This window comes from Mustela putorius, unplaced genomic scaffold, assembly GCF_011764305.1.
Source record: "Mustela putorius furo isolate JIRA1106 unplaced genomic scaffold, ASM1176430v1.1 tig00003853_pilon_pilon_pilon, whole genome shotgun sequence".
In the NCBI taxonomy this organism is placed as follows: domain Eukaryota; kingdom Metazoa; phylum Chordata; class Mammalia; order Carnivora; family Mustelidae; genus Mustela; species Mustela putorius.
Window position 1 is genome coordinate 31,379,323 of NW_025422005.1, and position 17,081 is coordinate 31,396,403.

At 50.7% G+C, this 17,081-nt stretch overlaps 1 protein-coding gene across 18 annotated transcripts in view; it reads right to left on the reverse strand.

Annotated features, from left to right (window-relative positions):
* Positions 1-1,012: 1,012 nt before the first annotated feature.
* The window catches only part of SCMH1 (Scm polycomb group protein homolog 1), a 169,897-nt gene continuing 153,828 nt past the window's right edge, over positions 1,013-17,081 (reverse strand). For 14 of the 18 annotated variants that reach the window (XM_045064310.1, XM_045064309.1, XM_045064308.1 and 11 more), the window contains 3 exons: positions 9,993-10,187; positions 3,135-3,277; positions 1,013-2,195 (listed from right to left, as the gene is read on the reverse strand). In XM_045064310.1, the coding sequence (XP_044920245.1) occupies positions 2,070-2,195; positions 3,135-3,277; positions 9,993-10,187 (464 nt within the window). In that variant the 3' untranslated portion in view covers positions 1,013-2,069. Of the gene's footprint in view, positions 2,196-3,134; positions 3,297-9,992; positions 10,188-10,262; positions 10,482-17,081 lie in introns of those variants that run through there. The other 4 variants (XM_045064312.1, XR_006601730.1, XM_045064316.1 and 1 more) reach the window with 4 other exon arrangements.

Here is a 17,081-nt window from a genome sequence, read left to right on the forward strand (position 1 = left end):
GTGCTGGTCCTTCAGGCCCCGCGTGCTGTCTCTTGGGTAAGGATCACATCCAGAGCTTTATTGTCAGGGTTCCGTATGGCCCTCTTTGGGAGTCCTGTGAATGATCGGCACAGCCCATCACAGCCCAGTGTCCGGGAATCTCTGGAGAACCGAGCCCTGCTCTGGTTGGGCAGCCCTGACCCAGACCGCATCACAAGCGCTGTGGTGAGAACCTCACAGGGCCATGTGCAAAGGACGTTATCCCTTAGTCACCATGGTGGCAGCAGCCAGGAGAGAGCTGGTGGGACGCTCAGAAGTCTCTTCATCTGAAACCCTCCAAGCCACATGGGCCCAAAGATGGGAAGTGACCCACCCAAAGCCTCACCATAAATAGTCTGACTAAAACTTCCACCTTGGCCTTGGTGTCAGAGCACTTGGCTTCAAACGCCTGCTCTCATGCTTCCTGTGAGCTGACTTTACATGTCCTCATCCATCAAATGAGTTTGCTGTGAAGATTTAAAGAGCTGATTCTAATACCTGTGGAATAGGTCACGGGGCCCACAGTGACATGAGAGTGCCCGTTATTAGAGATTTTCCTGCACGCCGCTGCTGTCCCCATACCTCCCCCAGCAGAGACGAGTCTGGGGACCCTGGCCTGGCATGTCTGGTTCCAGGTAGGCACAAGCTGGGCAAACCTGTGTCTCTCCTCATCCCACGACGACGGCGATGAGGATGAACCCAGCCATGGTGGCTCTTGAGGCTGCTGACCCAAAATCTGCTTCCTGGCTCGGGCTTCACGCAGCTTCCGCGCTCCCTGTCTCGCTGCACCAGAGCGCTTCCCCCTGAGGGCAGAGAACAGACTCCACACCGCCTTCCCAGTGGGCATCTGGCAGCCAGCCTGCTTTTTAGGGTTTTCTGGAATCAGAAGAACCCCTGGGGATCACCCAGTCTACATGCCTCCTTTAAGGATGAGGAAAAGGGGAGTGATTTGCCACTGGAGGTTCAGTGCTCTGTTGACTGATTCAAACCACACTGGCATCTAAATTGGTTTTTATTTATAAACAAATTGACATAAAAGAAGTCCAGGGGGCAGCTGTGCTGCTGACTTGCTTATAAAGGAAGCATTTGGACAGGTAAGGGTACAACCAGATTCCAGCCTGCAAACCCTTTCCTCCCATCCACCTTATAGCCTTCGTGGCCCAGAATCATGGGGCCTAACCTTCTTCGGCAGCAGTTCAGGACCAGGCAAGGAGCTGTGGTAGAGGGCAGTGTGGAACAGGGGACTCCCATTCCCACAGATGAGGCCCAGGGCAGCAAAAGGCCCAGCGGAAGAAGAGGGGAACGTGACAGGAACTCTGTCCTCCCTATGCTGAGTGATATGGTCAAGGCTTGAAGGATATGTCCACCCCACAGAGAAAGTGCCTTCGGGCGATGTCCTTGTAAAGGGCCTACACGTCTCTGGGACCAGGGTGGCACAGACTCTCTCCTCCCGAAACCCAGTGTCTGGAGAGAGAGAGCAGTATGTACTGGGGGGCTTGCCCTAGTGCTAGAAATAATAAATTTAAACAATAAGAAAAGATCTTTTTTTAAAAAAGGTAGAGGTTTGCACCACGAGTTTGGAGTCTGGAGCTCTTGTGAGGAGGTGGCAGGCGCTGGGGGGCAGTGGGGTGCCGCACCGGGCCCAGCAGGTGGCTGGGGGCCTGGGCCCAAGTGTCAGTTCAGGGCCCTATCCTCTGAGGCCTCAGGGGTCAGCCCCTTCTTCCATCACCTGAAAGGTGTTCAGTCTAAGTGCCCAGTGAGAGGCCAACCAGGCTTGAGAAATAAATACGGAGAGACCTCAGAGGCGAGGCCGGGCTGAGGGGAAGAGCAGCGCCAGCCCCGGGCCACACACTCTCCCCTCCTCAGTCCTTCATGGAAGGACGTATCATGGCAGGGAGGGGGAGCAGCGGTGGCTCACACAGCCTCCGGAATCCTGAGGCGACCCTGAAGTCCACGGAGGCGCTAGCTGGGGGCTGCTTGGCTCCCTGTTCCAGGGAGAATGCTGACCCCCTCTGGCGGACCCCACAGGTGTCCAGGCTGCATCTCCCAGTTCAGAACTTGCCCTGCTTCAGCCGGTCAATGTGGAAGGAGAGCTTGAGAGCGGGCCCCAGCTTTAGCCCCATGTACTTCATCATCATGTCGCTGCGCAGCAGGAGCAGGGCCTTGCCGTCGATCTCCTGGGGGGGCAGGGAGGGCCGTCAGAGGCCTGGCTGGTCCAGCCAGCAAGTTCTGCACCACTAAAGCCGACCCACTCCCCACAGCTTCTGTGGCCCCCGCCCCTCCCACCCCCACACCTACTACCGAGCCCAGCAGGGGCTCCTTCCCAGGGCTCCTCTGCTTTCCTGTCCCTGCTGCCTGATGCTGCGGCTCCACCCTCCAACCGCTGAGGTCCGGCTCCCCTCCATCTCTTCCAGTAAGCCCCCCGACCCCCGGCCCTCATCAACTGTTACTCTGTGAGTTGTCTTCCTTCCTGAGTGGCCAGGGCCCCTCTGTGTGAGCTAGGCTCAGAGCAGCTGTGAGATCTTTAGGCTTGACCCAAGAGCACCCTCAAACTACCAGCATGAAAGACTGAAATGATCCTTGAAAGGCAGCCTGAGCACCCAAAGGGCAGAACAGTACCAAGTACTAGGGGCTTCAGGGAAATGGGTTTGCACCCCAAATCAGGAGTATGGTCACTGCAGGGGTCGGAAGAAGTGCCTGGTCACCCAGCCAAACGGTCACTTAAAGAGATGCTGGAGGTTCACAGAAGAGCAAGGACAAGATGGGGGCTGACGCGGCTGGAAAGTGGGAGCCTCCTGGCCGGAGACTCTAAGTTGGGCTGAGACCCCTGATTCTCAGGCCAAGGCAGGCCAATGGGAGAACAAGCGCTTCTAGGAAAAGAGGAGAGTCCTTCCCCTGGGCCTGAGCCCACTGGCCATGCACCCAGCAGGCATGTGTCTAATTCAGGCCTATACTACAGGAGTGGGCTGAATTTGGCGCCCAATGTGGGCTTCTTGAGACCCAAGATTCTGTTTTCAGGGTGTGTCCTGTGCTCAGTTTAAAGGGACCTCTAAGAGTTTACAAGCTGTGGAAGCAAGACTCCCAGTGGACACGGGAGGTCAGGCAGGGGCACCTACGTGTTTGCGAAAGAGGTCAGCGTGGGGTCCAAGCTGAGGGTCGGCTTCCCGCACAAACTGCATCACGTCCTCCACTGTCCATGAGGAGGGGTCCCGGCCAGTCAGTCGAGAGGCATCCCGGCTTTCCAGGTAGCGGTCGGAGCCTGCAGGACAGGAGGGAACCTGCCATAACGGGTGGGGACTGGTTTGTCATGCCTACCACTCTCCTTGGCATGTCCCCATGGCCCTAGGGGGAGGCTGATGGCACTGCTGGGGCAGAGCAGAGAACTGGCGGTGGCTGAGGGAGGGAAGCGTTCTTCCTTCCACAGAGGGATGCGGGTCTGAGACTGTTCTGAAGGCAAATCTTTGTTCTTTAGGAGTAGATCTGATTCTGGAGAGGGTCAGAAGGAATTTTACAGTAAGGCTGTGGTTCTGCCTGGACCTGAGTCAGCAGTAACAATGAGTAAGGGGATGTCATGGGTTCAGTGGGGACCTGGGGGGTAAGGCTGCTTTTGCCTTGGCCCTGGGGACCATTTCTGGAGAGACTTTGGGAGATGGGCAAGATTAGAGCCAAATCCTTGGGGTCGAGGGAGAAAAGAAGTGGTGGATGATACCCTGGGTCTCATCCAAGGCCTGGGGAGTAGCTAACCTTGGGACAGCCCGAAAATGCACAGAGGTAGAAAACAGTTTTGCCTGGGTTGCCAGGAATCTCGGTGTTAATTCAGGGCTTGCCTTAGAGCTTTTATCTCATTCTGGGCTCAAATCCAGTTCCTCCCATTTTCTCTGTGCGATCTGGGCTCTCTGAAATCTGAACTCCTTACCACACATGGTCTAGAAGGTTCTCCCATCATCCGGCCTTTTCTACCTTTGACCGCATCTTAATCCCCCATCCCTATCCCCTTCTCGCCATGCTCCAGACACACTAGCTTTCTTTCTGCTTTGTGAATAAGCTATGCCTTATTCTTTGACCTTCAATCTCCTCCGTTCTTTCCCCAGGGCTTTGCATATCTGATTCCTTCTCAATATTTATCTCAAATATCAATTCCTCAGAAACTTTCACTGACCTCCGAGTAAAAGTACTCCATTCCCCACAGAGCTACTCTCAGTCTAATTACTCTCCCCTTTACCCAGCACATACCACTATCTAAAATAATTTCATGCATTTATGTTTATTGTATGTATTCTCCTATTTTCTGTCCTGCTATTTCCTTGTGATACCATGGTTTTTAATAAGAAACATACATATGTAGTCTTTGTCCTGTTTCTGGCACAGAGCTCCCCAAATTCTTGGAATTTCCTAAATGGTGAGAGAAATAAAGGGGTCTTTTGTATTTGTAACAAGCCCTTTTCAGCCACACCTGAGTATGTTCAGGAGGTGACTTCTGGAAAGCCCCTAAGGATGGGGGCTGGTTGCCAATCTTCCTGGGAAGGAGAGTCGTCAATGACTTCATCAATTGTGCCTGTGTAATCAAGGTTCCGTTAAAATAAAAACAAAACAAAAAACCAGAAGGATGGGGTTTGGAGAGCACCCGCTGGTGAGCACTCAGAGGTGTGAGGGCGTGGCATCCCAGACATGGTGTGGAAGCCCGTGCCCCCTCCCAAAGGCCTTGCTCTGGGCAGCTCTTCCACTGGCCGTTCCTGACTTGCATCCTTTCATAAAAAGCTGGTAACCTAGTCAGTACCCATTTTCCTGAGTGCACCCGAGGAGGGGATGGTGGGAACTCCTGCCTGCCAGCTAGTCAGAAGCCCAGGTGACAGACTGTCCCATCGGAAGTGGCATGGGGTAGGGGGTAGGCTGGTGGGATATGATGCTGTCTCCAGATGGGTTCAGGATGGAGTTAAGCTGTCAGCTCCCCAGGGGTTGTGGCACAACGGCTGGGTGTGTGGAGACACCAACTGTCCGGTGTCGGGGTGAGGTCCTGTTGAGTAGCTGGAGAGGGCAGGCTGCTCCTTCAGTCCCCAACATGCAAAGGATGCCTGGTCTGCCATGGTAGGTGTTCCAACAGGTTTGCTCACTAAGTGGAGGGTCACACACCTAATAGCTACTTGTGCACTTTGCTGTCTCCCTGGCCGGACTACGTCTGCCTTGAGGCAGGGACCTTGCCTTGCTCCTGTCTGTATGCTCCCCACTCAGGAGATGCCCAGGTGCACAGCTGAGGGTGAGCAGAACCACACCTACAAAAGCAGCAGGGTGTACTCTTCAACTGTCTCTTGCAAAGGCTAAAATTCTCCTCCATTTCCCTTCACTCTGGGTCCCAGCTCTAAAGGTGGAAGCACGCTTGCCTTGGCCCAGCCCTGCTCCCTGGGGAAGTGACTCCAGCACATTACGTTTCAGGCTCAGAGCTGGCACCAACAGATGGGGGGGGGGCGGGGAAGATGCTGGAACAAGCAGGGTGCTTACAGCCACAGAAATTCTGATGGCTTTTTAGGGGCAGTGGTGACAGGAAGTGGGAGAGGGCTCTGTGAGCCAGCCACTTCTTCAGGCCCTAACCATCCACCGTGACGTGCCCAGAGAAAGTAGCGGCAGGGATGGTGGGAAGCAGAGAGAATATACACTCTTGGGTGTGTCTCGGCCCATCTCAGACACTTCCTCCATCCAGGGGAGCTATGACTCAAACACACGCACCATGATGTTTTATATATCTGTATCTGTGTATCTATTATGTATCTAAATCTATGTATACAGATCTATGTAGATATATAAATATGTATAAATGTATACATATTTATATATAAATATATATTAAAAATAAAAAATATTATAAAATTATAAAAAATAAAATTTAAAAATAAGAATTTATACATTTATACATATTTATACACAAATATTTAATGAGTTAGTCAGCCTTCTTCTGTTAGAGCACACACTCTAGGAGGGCAGGTGGCGGGTTGGGAGAGACATCTCTGAGATGGGGACCCTTGAGCAAAGACCCTGAGGCAGGAGAGTGGGCAGGAGGCCGGCAGGCCAGAGGGAGCGAAGGAAGAGAGAGGGGTACAGGATAATATCTGAGAGGGTGGGTGTGGGGGGGCATGGTGGCGGGTCACAGAGGACCCCGTGTACCACTGAAAAACCACTGACTTCCTGTGCAGTGGGTCGTGGAGGAGCGGGCAGGAGTGACTTGGACCGGCTTACAAGGGAAGAAAGCACACTCAGTCCGCGCTGGAAATAGACACAGACTCTGGGCAAGGGCAGAAGGGAGATCAGTCGGCCGCTCTCTCTGTCCAAACAAGAGACGGCTGTGGCCCACCCCAGGTGGCAGCAGTGAGTGTGGGGAAGGGGGTCTGGCATGTGAACATTATAAGGAAACCCTCCCACTGGCAGCTTGTTTGCCCCTTAAAATAGCCCTTGAAGTTAATAATACATTATATGTTTATAAAAAAATAAAAATAAATAGCCCTTGGAGGAGGCAGCATCATCTTCACTTTAGAGATGAGGGAACTGAGGCCCAGAGAAGTGAAGTGACTTTCCCAAGACCACACAGCTAGGAAGATGATAAGTCAGTGCCCCAAGTCTGGCTTTTCATATCCTGGTTTCTGCACGGTCTGCACTGGGACTCTCCCTCATGCCGGATGAGTGCAGCTGGTGGTTGCTCCTCAAGGAAGGCAAGGGTCTCAGTCTGAGAGTCACGAAGACAGGAGCAGCACGGCTAAGGCAGGAGGCCAGACTCACAAACTGGTGCCTACTCATCCTCCATGAATGAAAGAGAAGCGGACAGACTCAACAGCTGAATGCTTTGAGAGAACACTTCCAGCACCAAACAGAAAGAATCTTTCGTAGCCTTATGAGGTTCTTCAGGATCAAAAGAGATCTAGACTATGACCTGGCCAACAGACTCCCATATTGCAGAGGGACAGCAGAAGTGCCCTGAGGGCAATAGTGGCTCTGAGGCCAGTGCCCCACAAGGCAGTGGTCAAGAAGCAGACCTAACAAGAGAGGACGGTAATGTCCTCACATGGGATTGATTCAGCTTCCCAAATGATCCCACATCCCTGCTTCCAACTGAGCCTTGTCATGCTCCTGTGAAAACATCAGGCCACTGTCACCACGTCCCTAGTACACAGGGGAAGGTGAGGGCCTGAGAGGTGAGAGGACTCCTTCAAGACTCGAGGCAGGGAATCAACTCACAGCTCTGCCTGGACTGCAGAGCTCCCCACGCCCCCTGCCGCCTTGCTGGGGTGAGGCCTGGGAGGGGTATCCCGGCCTCTTCCCACCCTCTCCTCCTGCTCAGTGTCTCTGAAAATTGTCTCCTGAGACCACCTCTCTCCATTGCAGGCCTTGTCAAAGGAATCTTCTTACCCTTCCATAGCCTGGGGCAGGGGGAGGCCACAGGATGGGTGCAGAGGTGGCATCTTCCTGTCTCTCCAAGGCTGCTTTTAGGCCATTCTCCTATGAAAGCTCATGTTCTTCAGAAGCCAGATGAGTCCCCAGCCGTCTGCTCTTCCTGATCACTGCGCCTACAGATCTCTGGGCTTTTACCCCTTGTTAAATGAAGACCGTTTGGTACGTTGATCACTGCCTTGCGCTCCAGCCAGGTCCCATCATCACCCTGAGAGGCATGCACCAGTCAGCCACCTTGCCTCCAGTGACCTTCACCTCCACTCTTCTTCAAATACCTCCTGCCAAGGCCACTGTCTGTTTCTTGTCATCATTTGGAACAAATCCACTTCAGACATTCCTTTCTCTGACCCCAACCTCCCATCTGGGCACCGGCCCTGAACGTCAGTCCACGAAACCCATCACTGCCCAGAGAGGTTTAGCACATCAGACTGACTTGCAGTCTCCCCCATCCTTCAGCCTTGCCCCAGCGGCGCTCCTAGCCCAGCCTGCCCAGCTCCAGTGCCCATGACCTAAACAGCTGTCCCCGCAGCTCCACTGCTCTTTCCCATGCTCCCCCCACCCCGGCCCTCTTGCCCATCTAGCTCAACAGAAAACTTTAATACTCAGTCTTTTCTCACCCCACATCTAGGTTCCCAAGAACCAGAGAAGAAAACCACATCTCTTACAAAATGGCAAACTAGTCTGCAAACATAGCTGGGCTTCGGAGTTTCCCGCAGACCATTCCCTTCTTCTCACTCCACTCCCCCATCTTCTCTGGACCAGTCCACTCTGCAAGCACCCCTAAGCTCTTCCCTACGTGGCCCTCTCTCCTTTCACTCACGGCCACCATCAGTCTTCCCTCCGGTCTCAGAGAACACGGCTTCTGACTGACCCATCTCTCTATGCCCTTGATCCCTAAGCCTTCCACCACAGCCACACCTCACTCTCTCCTCTCTCTGGTAGGCTTCATTTCTCCTTGGAAGACTCAACTTGTCTGCTGATAAACATGCCCAGTGTGCTCCTTCTCTTGAAGACCTCCTTTGGAAGGTCACTAGTTTTCTTTTTCTCAAACCCTCCCTCACACCCCACTGTGCAATCTGTCCTCATCGCCTTCCACCATCACTGAAGCTGCTCCCATTGAGGTCGTCAGTCACCCACTCATCACCACATCCCAAGGACAGCTGACAGTCCTCGTCTCACCAAATCTCTGTTGTGCTGCTCTCTCCTTAAAATACTCTCTCTAATCCTGGCCACTACAATATCAGATTCTGTTTCTCCTCACATTTGACTACTCCTTGGTCTCCTTCTGGGATCCTCTTCCTATTCCCACTTCCTGAACTTTGCTGGTCCCCAGGACGCCATCTTTGGTCAATTGTTCTTTTCCTTCCTTCCCCCTACAGCCTCAACTACCATCTATATGCTGATGACTTCCCGGTGTTTATCTTCAGCTCAGCCTTCTTCCCTGAGAATCAGCCCTGCAGAGCCAGTGCCTGCTGGAGATCACCTAGATGGCCCATGGTCTCCTTGCCCTCTTTCTCTTCGAAGGTTGGTTCCCTCTTTCAGTGAATGGCACTACCATCTCCCCGCCACCCCATCTAGAACCTGAGGAGATATTCCTGCTCCCTTCTTTCTCACGATCCTCAAATCTGATTAAATCTACCTGGTGAATCATTTTTTAATTGCTTCACTCTTCTACAAACCTTCTACCACTGTCCCAACCCAGGCTTTCACCTGTTCTGGTCTGGCCCACTCTACACCTCCTAACTGGTCTCTCTGGGCTGTCCTTCCTCGGATGCATCCTCAACGCAGACGTCAGGTAGCTACTCAAAACACATACCTGCTTAGGTCTCACCTCTAATCAAAACCTTTCAGCAGCTTCACATTGCCTGTAGGATCCACTCCAAACTCTACCATGGCATTTGGGTCCTCTGTGAAGTAGCCCTGACCTTTCCAGGCTTTTCTGTTTGATGTCCCACCATGGCATTTTATACTCAGCAATGGCACAGCGTGTGGAGTTCCATGCAGACCATCTGTACCAGTTCTTACCTGCAGTGTGCTCTTCCTGGACAGCTCTCCCTCCCCGACTACTCTGGACACCACTCACACGGCCAAGCTTTTAAATCGCAGGCAGGGTGTCAGTTTCTCAAGGAAGCTTCCCCTGGAGCCCCAGCTTGGGTTAGGCGTTCCTTCTTGCCACCTTTTCCTAGCACCCAAGGCATATCTCTGTACTCAAGCCGATCTCTCCCGTAAGACTGAGCTCCTTGAGGACAAGAACTGATTGATTTTTGCTACCCGTGCCAAAGGCAGGTGGTGTTCAAATCAATGGCTAATAAAGAATGGGTGTGTCCTTCCCTGCCCCTTTGGCTCTAGGCCTTTGGCTCTCAGCTTCCATTATTCTCAAGCCAATCCCAGAGTTTCAGTTGCCTTCCGGGTACCTAGCCAGGCACAAATGTCAGTCTAGAGGCCAGCCCAACTCCCATTCCCAGGCTGGGGCAAGCAGAGCTCACTGAGGAAGGAGGGAAGGAGGGTGGGAGGGGGGGGGAGATCCCAGGTAAGCTTACCCCTGGAGCAGAGCCGTCGCACAGCTGAGGCAGTACCCAGTGGGAGGCCGCAGGATGGAACCAAAGGCCGGTACCCATGGGTTCGAAGGTTTTGGGAGCTGCTGACAAGGTTGGTGGGATTCAACGTAGAGTCCATTGAATCTGAGTGTGGCTCCAAAGACCGGGTCAGACTCTTCCCCAGGACAAAGCTCTCACCTGGAAAACAGGAAAACCAGAGTTAGAGCAGGAACTAGCCTGGAACGACTTCCACGGCAGTGGCCTCCCAGATACCTGTCTGGATGGAGTGAGAGACAGCTGGACAGAGCCCTCGGCTATGTCTCAGGAGGCCTGTACACTAGTCATGGTTCTGGCTCTCACTAGGTGGCCTTGGTCAAGGCCAGTGCCACTCTCTGGGCTTGGGTCTCTTTAGAGACTCTTCCTTTCAGACTAGATGGTCTTTGGAGTTTCTTCTGGTCTGGATGTCTTGTGCTTTTTCTGGATAAGGCGAACCTTAAAACAAATAGAACTATTTTAGGAAAAGGCCACCTCCTTATATACAAGATGCCAGCGCAGGGGACAGGGGCACTGGAGAAGAGATAAACTTACTTGCATGAGGGCACTATAGAAGATGACCCTCTCAGCCAGCAGGACATTTCAGAAATGCTCTTCAATGCCTGACTAAAGGCCTGTCAGTGAAGGGTCTGCTCTTATGTTCTCTCCCTCCTTTGGTATTTGCCTCATTCAAGAGAAATGCCCCAAGGAAGCCGGGCTCGTACAGTGGTGAGAGCGGGGCCGTGGAGACCAGCACCAGGCAGCCCCTAATACAGTGCTCCAGAACCTAAAGCAGGCTCCCTCTCGTGGCTGGGCTCTACCCACATCGGGTCAGTTCTTCAGCCCTGGTCACAGTGTCTCTGCCTGTGGAGGGTTTCTTGGGGCCTGGGCCACGCCAGTATGCTTTGTGGTTTTTCTTAGAGGCCGGCTGTTTAGGTCATGCTTGGGACTCACTGCGGTCAAGTGATCCATCACTATGGTCAAGGACATTGTCTGGCACACAGTAAGACCTCTGTGGCAAGATGGCTTAGGATTTTAGGACTAGTTTCTAATACTCACCTGAACTTGCCTGGTAACCAAGGGCATAAAGGCAAATCAAGCTAGTCAAGGGCCAGCTACTGGCCCGTCTCTCAGGGAGTGGGCCTGAAGGGAAGTGAAGCCCTCCCCCAGGAATGGTTCTGAAGGGAGAATGCTGGGCACCTGAACCACAGCCCACCCCTTTTTGCAGATGAGCTTTCAGATTCCTGTTTTCCAGGAAAGATGATCACAGCAGCATCCCACATTTGAGACAGGAACAGGCACTCAAGTCAGCAGACAGGAGGCCTGTGTTCTAGGCCTGGGCTCTTTCACTAGTATTTGGTCCCAGGCAAGTTGTCTGTTTTCTCAGCACCAGCTTCCTCATCTGTAAAATAGGGGGAAAATCACGCTCTGTTCTACTGAGAAATCAAATGAGAAGATGGATTTACCAAGGTGGGGAGCTGTCATTTGATTTTTCACTCAGAGTTAGAGGGCAAACCCAAGTCCTCTGCAATAGCTCAAGGAAAAGCTGAGATCTAGTTTCTGTGTGTGCTGGCAGGGCGACCTTACCTTTCTAGAACTCGTTTTACCTGGCAAACACTGGGGATAGTACCGCTCACCTCACCTGAGGTCACAGATGTGAAGAATCACAATAGTACCGGGGCTCCCCGGCTGCTGATGCAAGTCAGCCTGTCTTGCTCTCAGCAATGCTAGGAAAGGCAGCTGAGACCTGGAGTCTGAGTGGAGGGGCCTGGCAATCAGGACAGGTGGTGCCCGGACTGGCAATGTCATCACATCTCTCCCACAGAGATGCAGCATCATGCCCACTGCTCTGGCAGGTCCCAGTGCCCTTAAGGCCGATGAGACGAGGGCCCAGCTGCCTCAGTGAGACAAGGGCAGTGGAGGAGACTGCAGTGCCTTCATGCTGTACTCCATGGTGCCCTGAGGGCCTCCGCAGGGAAGGCAAGTGAGTAATGCTCTGGGCCTCATCCCAGCTGCTAGCACAAGAGCTCTGGTTTTAACTTTTATGCCCCAGAGTTTTCATATAATCTTGCCTTTGCAACAAGGAGTTCTGCTGCTAAAACAAAAGAAACTTGGCAGGGGTCAGAACTTAGGGCTGAAAGACTTGAGTTCTATTTCTGGCATGACTGCTGGTCAGTGATCACTGCCTTTTTTCTGGGATTCAGACTGGCTATCTATAACAAGATGCTTAACTTCACATTTATTAAACATCAATTTAAATGAAATTTGCTGTGGATGTGCTAGACATATGAGAAGAGTCAGCATGAGAGGGAGTTCATTCCTTCACTGAACACATGTTCATGTACTAGCTGCTATGCTAGGGAGGGGTACACAGAAGGAGACAGGTAAGGACCTTTCCTTATGCACTGATTTTCAGTGAGAAGCAGATTTTTCTCTATCACCTTGCAAGGCTACCTTAAAAACAAGAGTTCCCAGGGGAGGATGGCAAAACTGGTGGGGAGAAGTCTAGAAATTATGCAAAGGAGACAGAGCCTGGGAATGTGCAGTCCACAGAAAAGTCAGGGGAGACAAATACCCCAAGGGCAGTCATGGGAAAGGAAGAGAATTGGGCAGTAGACTGGGTCTTTTGAAAAACAGAGAGTAAAACACAGGGCAGGGATTAAGACAGATTTTGGCTCAAAAAGGAGGGCATTTTAACTATCAGAAGTGTCCATGAAAACACAATGTCTGAGATGAATACACTGAGATAGATTAAGAGTAGATCAGACAACGGGGCGCCTGGGTGGCTCAGTGGGTTAAGCCACTGCTTTCGGCTCAGGTCATGATCTCAGGGTCCTGGGATCGAGTCCCGCATCGGGCTCTCTGCACAGCGGGGAGCCTGCTTCCTCCTCTCTCTCTCTCTCTCTCTCTCTGCCTGCCTCTCTGCCTACTTGTGATCTCTCTCTGTCAAATATATAAATAAAATCTTAAAAAAAAAAAAGAGTAGATCAGACAATACAGAAGAAAAGATTAGCTAACTTAAACATAGCTACAGAATTTATCAAAATAAAACAGGAAAAAAAGGCTAATTTTTTTTTTTAAGATTTTATTTATTTATTTGACAGACAGAGATTACAAGTAGGCAGGGAGGCAGGCAGAGAGAGGAGGAAGCAGGCTCCATGCTGAGCAGAGAGCCTGATGTGGGGCTCGATCCCAGGACACTGGGATCATGACCTGAGCCGAAGGCAGAGGCTTTAACCCACTGAGCCACCCAGGCACTCCAACGCTAAATTTTTTTTTTTAAAACATTATTACTGTGGGAAAACTTCAAGAAAATTCATATATATTTAATTGGAGTCTCCAAAACAGAGGTAACAGAAAATATACATGGAGAAAGAATAGTAGATATTTTTTCGAATTTGATAAAAACTGTAAACCCACATGTCCAAGAAGCTGAGTGGACTCCAAGCACAACAGGCATGAAGAAAACCTCACCAAAGCATAGCATAATTAAATTGCTAAAAACCAATAATAAACAGAAGACCTTAAAAGCATCCGTGGGGTGGGGGTGGGGGACCCACGTAATCAAAGAGAAGAATGGCAGCAGACTTCTCATCAGAGACAATGCAAACCAGAAAACAATGGGGGGGTGACATCTTTTAAAGAAAGTGCTGAACAACAAAAAAGTCAATCCTAAACTCAGCAAAAGTATCTTTCAAAAGCAAAGGTTAAAAAAAGACTTTTTCAGAGACACAAAAGCTGAAAGACTTTGTGTCCAGTAGAGCCATAAAAAGGAGAAATGTGAAGGGAAGTCCTTCAGGCAGGAAGAGGATCTGAAACTCTGCCTCTACACTGAAAACATGAAGAGTACCAGAAATGGTAACTATGAAAGTGTAAATTAAAAAAAAAATCTTTTATATTGAGAATGTTTTTTCTTGTATGTTAAAAAAAAGTCTTTAAAAGATAATTAATTACCTATTGGGGCACGTGGGTGACTTAGTTGGTTAGGTGACTGACTCTTGATTTCAGTTTGGGTTGTGGTCTTAGGGTTGTGAGATCGAGCCCTACACTGGGGTTCTCTCTCCCTCTTCTCCTGCCCCCTCCCTACCTCTCTCCTTCCCCACTCAAAAGTTAATTATCTACTTAAAGTAAAATAATAACAATGTAGAATGGGTTTTACAAAATGTGGAACAGTAAAATGTACAGTGACAACAGTACAAAGGTCAGGAGGTGGATAGTGAAAGTACACTGGTTAAGATTCTTATACAAATATGTAAAGCGATAGGATTATGGCTTTAAGGTAGGTTGTGATATGTAAAAAATGTATAATATAAACTAAAGCAATCACTAAAATAAAGGAGTTATAGCTTATAAGCCAGCAAGGAAATAGAACAAAATCATAAAAAAACTGGATTAATCCATAAGAAGGCAGAAAAAAAGAGAACAGAGGAAAGATAGAACAAATCTCTCCACCAAAAGCTTTTGTCTTTGTTCTCTGAGTTGCTGAAAGTATAGGTCTGGTTCCTTCATTTATATAATTACACTGTTACATTTACATAATTTTGATTATGAAAGACAAGGTCAGGGAAAGCTGAGACCAAAGGGAATGCAATTATTATACAGGATAAAGTAATTTGGAGTTATCTGCTGGTAGCTCGGAAAGGAGGAGGTATAGGATGAAAGGAATAGAGAACAGAGGAGAAAATGCCCTGAACCCAGAGTGCGTCCCAGAAATGGCGGCAGGCTGAGGTCCAAGGTGAAAGAGGTGGGTAAGATATATCCTGTAACAGCTTATAAGCATTAACACAAAGGTCTTTTTTTTTTTTAAGAGAGAGATTGGGAGAGCGAGAGAGCGTGCACAAGTTGGAGCGGGGAGAGGAGAGTCTCAAGCAGACTCCCCGCTGAGCGTAGAGCCTGAAGCCGGGCTGGATCCCATGACCCGGGATCATGACTTGAGCCGAAATCAAAGTGAACAGTTTGACCAACTGAGGTGCACAGGCACCCCACTGACAAATATTAAGACAAAACAAAAACGTTAAAATGCTTGCTGTTCTTTGTGGTAATTCCTCCCCCCACCCAAACTTCAGTATAAGTTTATCACAGTCAATAGCCTTGTATTCATTTCTCCTTAGGGAAATGAAGGCCGGGAACCAGATCAAATGTTTGGGGTAAAGCAGCTGAGGGAGAGATGGTCAGCTAGGAGAGTGGTCAGGGAAAGAGGGAATAAAAACAGAGTCAGAGTAGGAAACCTAGTCTGAATTATATGGTGTGGGAGTTCATTTTGTTATTGAGATGTGGATACTGAAGGAAAGGATTATCCCCAAATCTAAGAGGACTCACAGAGTCCCACACAAACCTCCAGCTGGTCTCCCTGCCTACTGGGTCGCTCCACACCCATCCATTCTCCTGCACGGGACCCCGAGCCACCTCTCGGAAGCACAGGCCTGGCTGTGGCCCTTCCCTGGGTCCTCACTGCTCAGTGATACAAAGCCACTAATGTGGTCAGTTAGCTTTGCCCACTGGGCTGCTGCTTGCACTGCAGCCCCGACTCCCACGAGCCTCCAGTTCCTCTGACCCGGGGTGTGCTCCCTTTTGTCCCTCTCAGTCTCACAGGCTATTCAGTCAGCTGGTGCATTCTTCATCACACTCCTCCCTCCATCGCCTTGGAGCATCTTCACCTGGTTATCCTGCTCCTTCAGGTCCAAGACTTTCTTCTGGAAAGTCTTCCCTGACATCTGGTTTGAACTTTTGAACTCTGAACTCGTCCTGTGAAAGTATGTATCACCACAAATGAGCTGTTTGCTTATTTGCTCCTCTTCTCCACCAGGCTGTAAAGTCTGCATGGAAGGACCTGGACTCCTAGTTTACTATGGGACCCTCTGTGCGTAAACCAGAGCTTGGTGTCATGCAGCCAATCAATTCTGGGTTAACTGACTGACTGAATAAAGGACTCAATACAGGTACAATTAATTATGAACATTTGTGTCATCTTAGAACTCTGACCATTCTACCAGGAAACCCGGCATGGGGATGAGGGGGCATCCTAACAGATCTCACTGTTATTTGGCTTTAATCATGTGAATTTTAGGATTTGGGCGGGAGAACCACTTTATAAGCCCAGAAGACCAGGCTGGCAACCAGAACCACAGGGCTGCGGAACTTACTGCCATGGGCTGAATGGACCGGTTCCTCTGGCAGAGAGGAATGTGGGCAGGCCCCAGGCAGCAGACCTGGAGGGGCGTGCTGGGTGGTCAGTTACAGCCGAGAGAAGAGTCCCTGGGACCAGCAAAATGAGCTGTCTTCCTCTCCCGCTGTCAGTTCTGAGGGCTGGAAGGAGCGCACTCTCACCCAACCCTCAGGGGCCTCTCAGCTGACACGGCCCTGCGGGGAGCTCTGAAGAAGCGACCCTAATCTGACACTGTGTCCCCCAGGAACACCACCAGACCTCTTCTTTCACCCTGCTCATCGTCCCTCCTGGCTCACAGCACACGCACGGCACCCGGTACCCCTCTCCCCACGGACACGCTTTTGGAGCGGGCATGGAGTCGGTTGTGCCTCTGGCTCCCCAGAGGCCAGCACAGCAGCTGGCACGGAGTATCTGACAGCTGGCCTGCACTTTCCAAATGCCCATGTCACATCATGGAAGGTAGAAAACAGAGTTTGGAAAACTGCTGTAGGTAAAAGGGAAGTAAAGAGAACAACTGCGTGTAGTGGATGGTCCTTCACTGGATCTTGGATTAGGGGAAAAACAGCTAAAATGACATTATTCGGATAACTGGGGAAACCTGATAGGACTATATATATCAACTGGTAAATTTTATTAAATTTCTTTTTTCGAAAATTTTATTCATTTATTTGAGAGAGAGAGATTGACAGTGAACGCACAAGCAGGGGGAGCAGCAGAGGGAGAGGGAACAGGAGACTCCCCACTGAGCAGGGAGCCCAATGCGGGGCTCAAACCCAGGACCCTGGGATCATGACCTGAGCCAAAGGCAGAGGCTTAACCGACTGAGACACCCAGGTGCCCTGATGTTAAATTTCTTGAGTGCGAGAACGTTATTGTGTTCCCTGCTCCTAGGA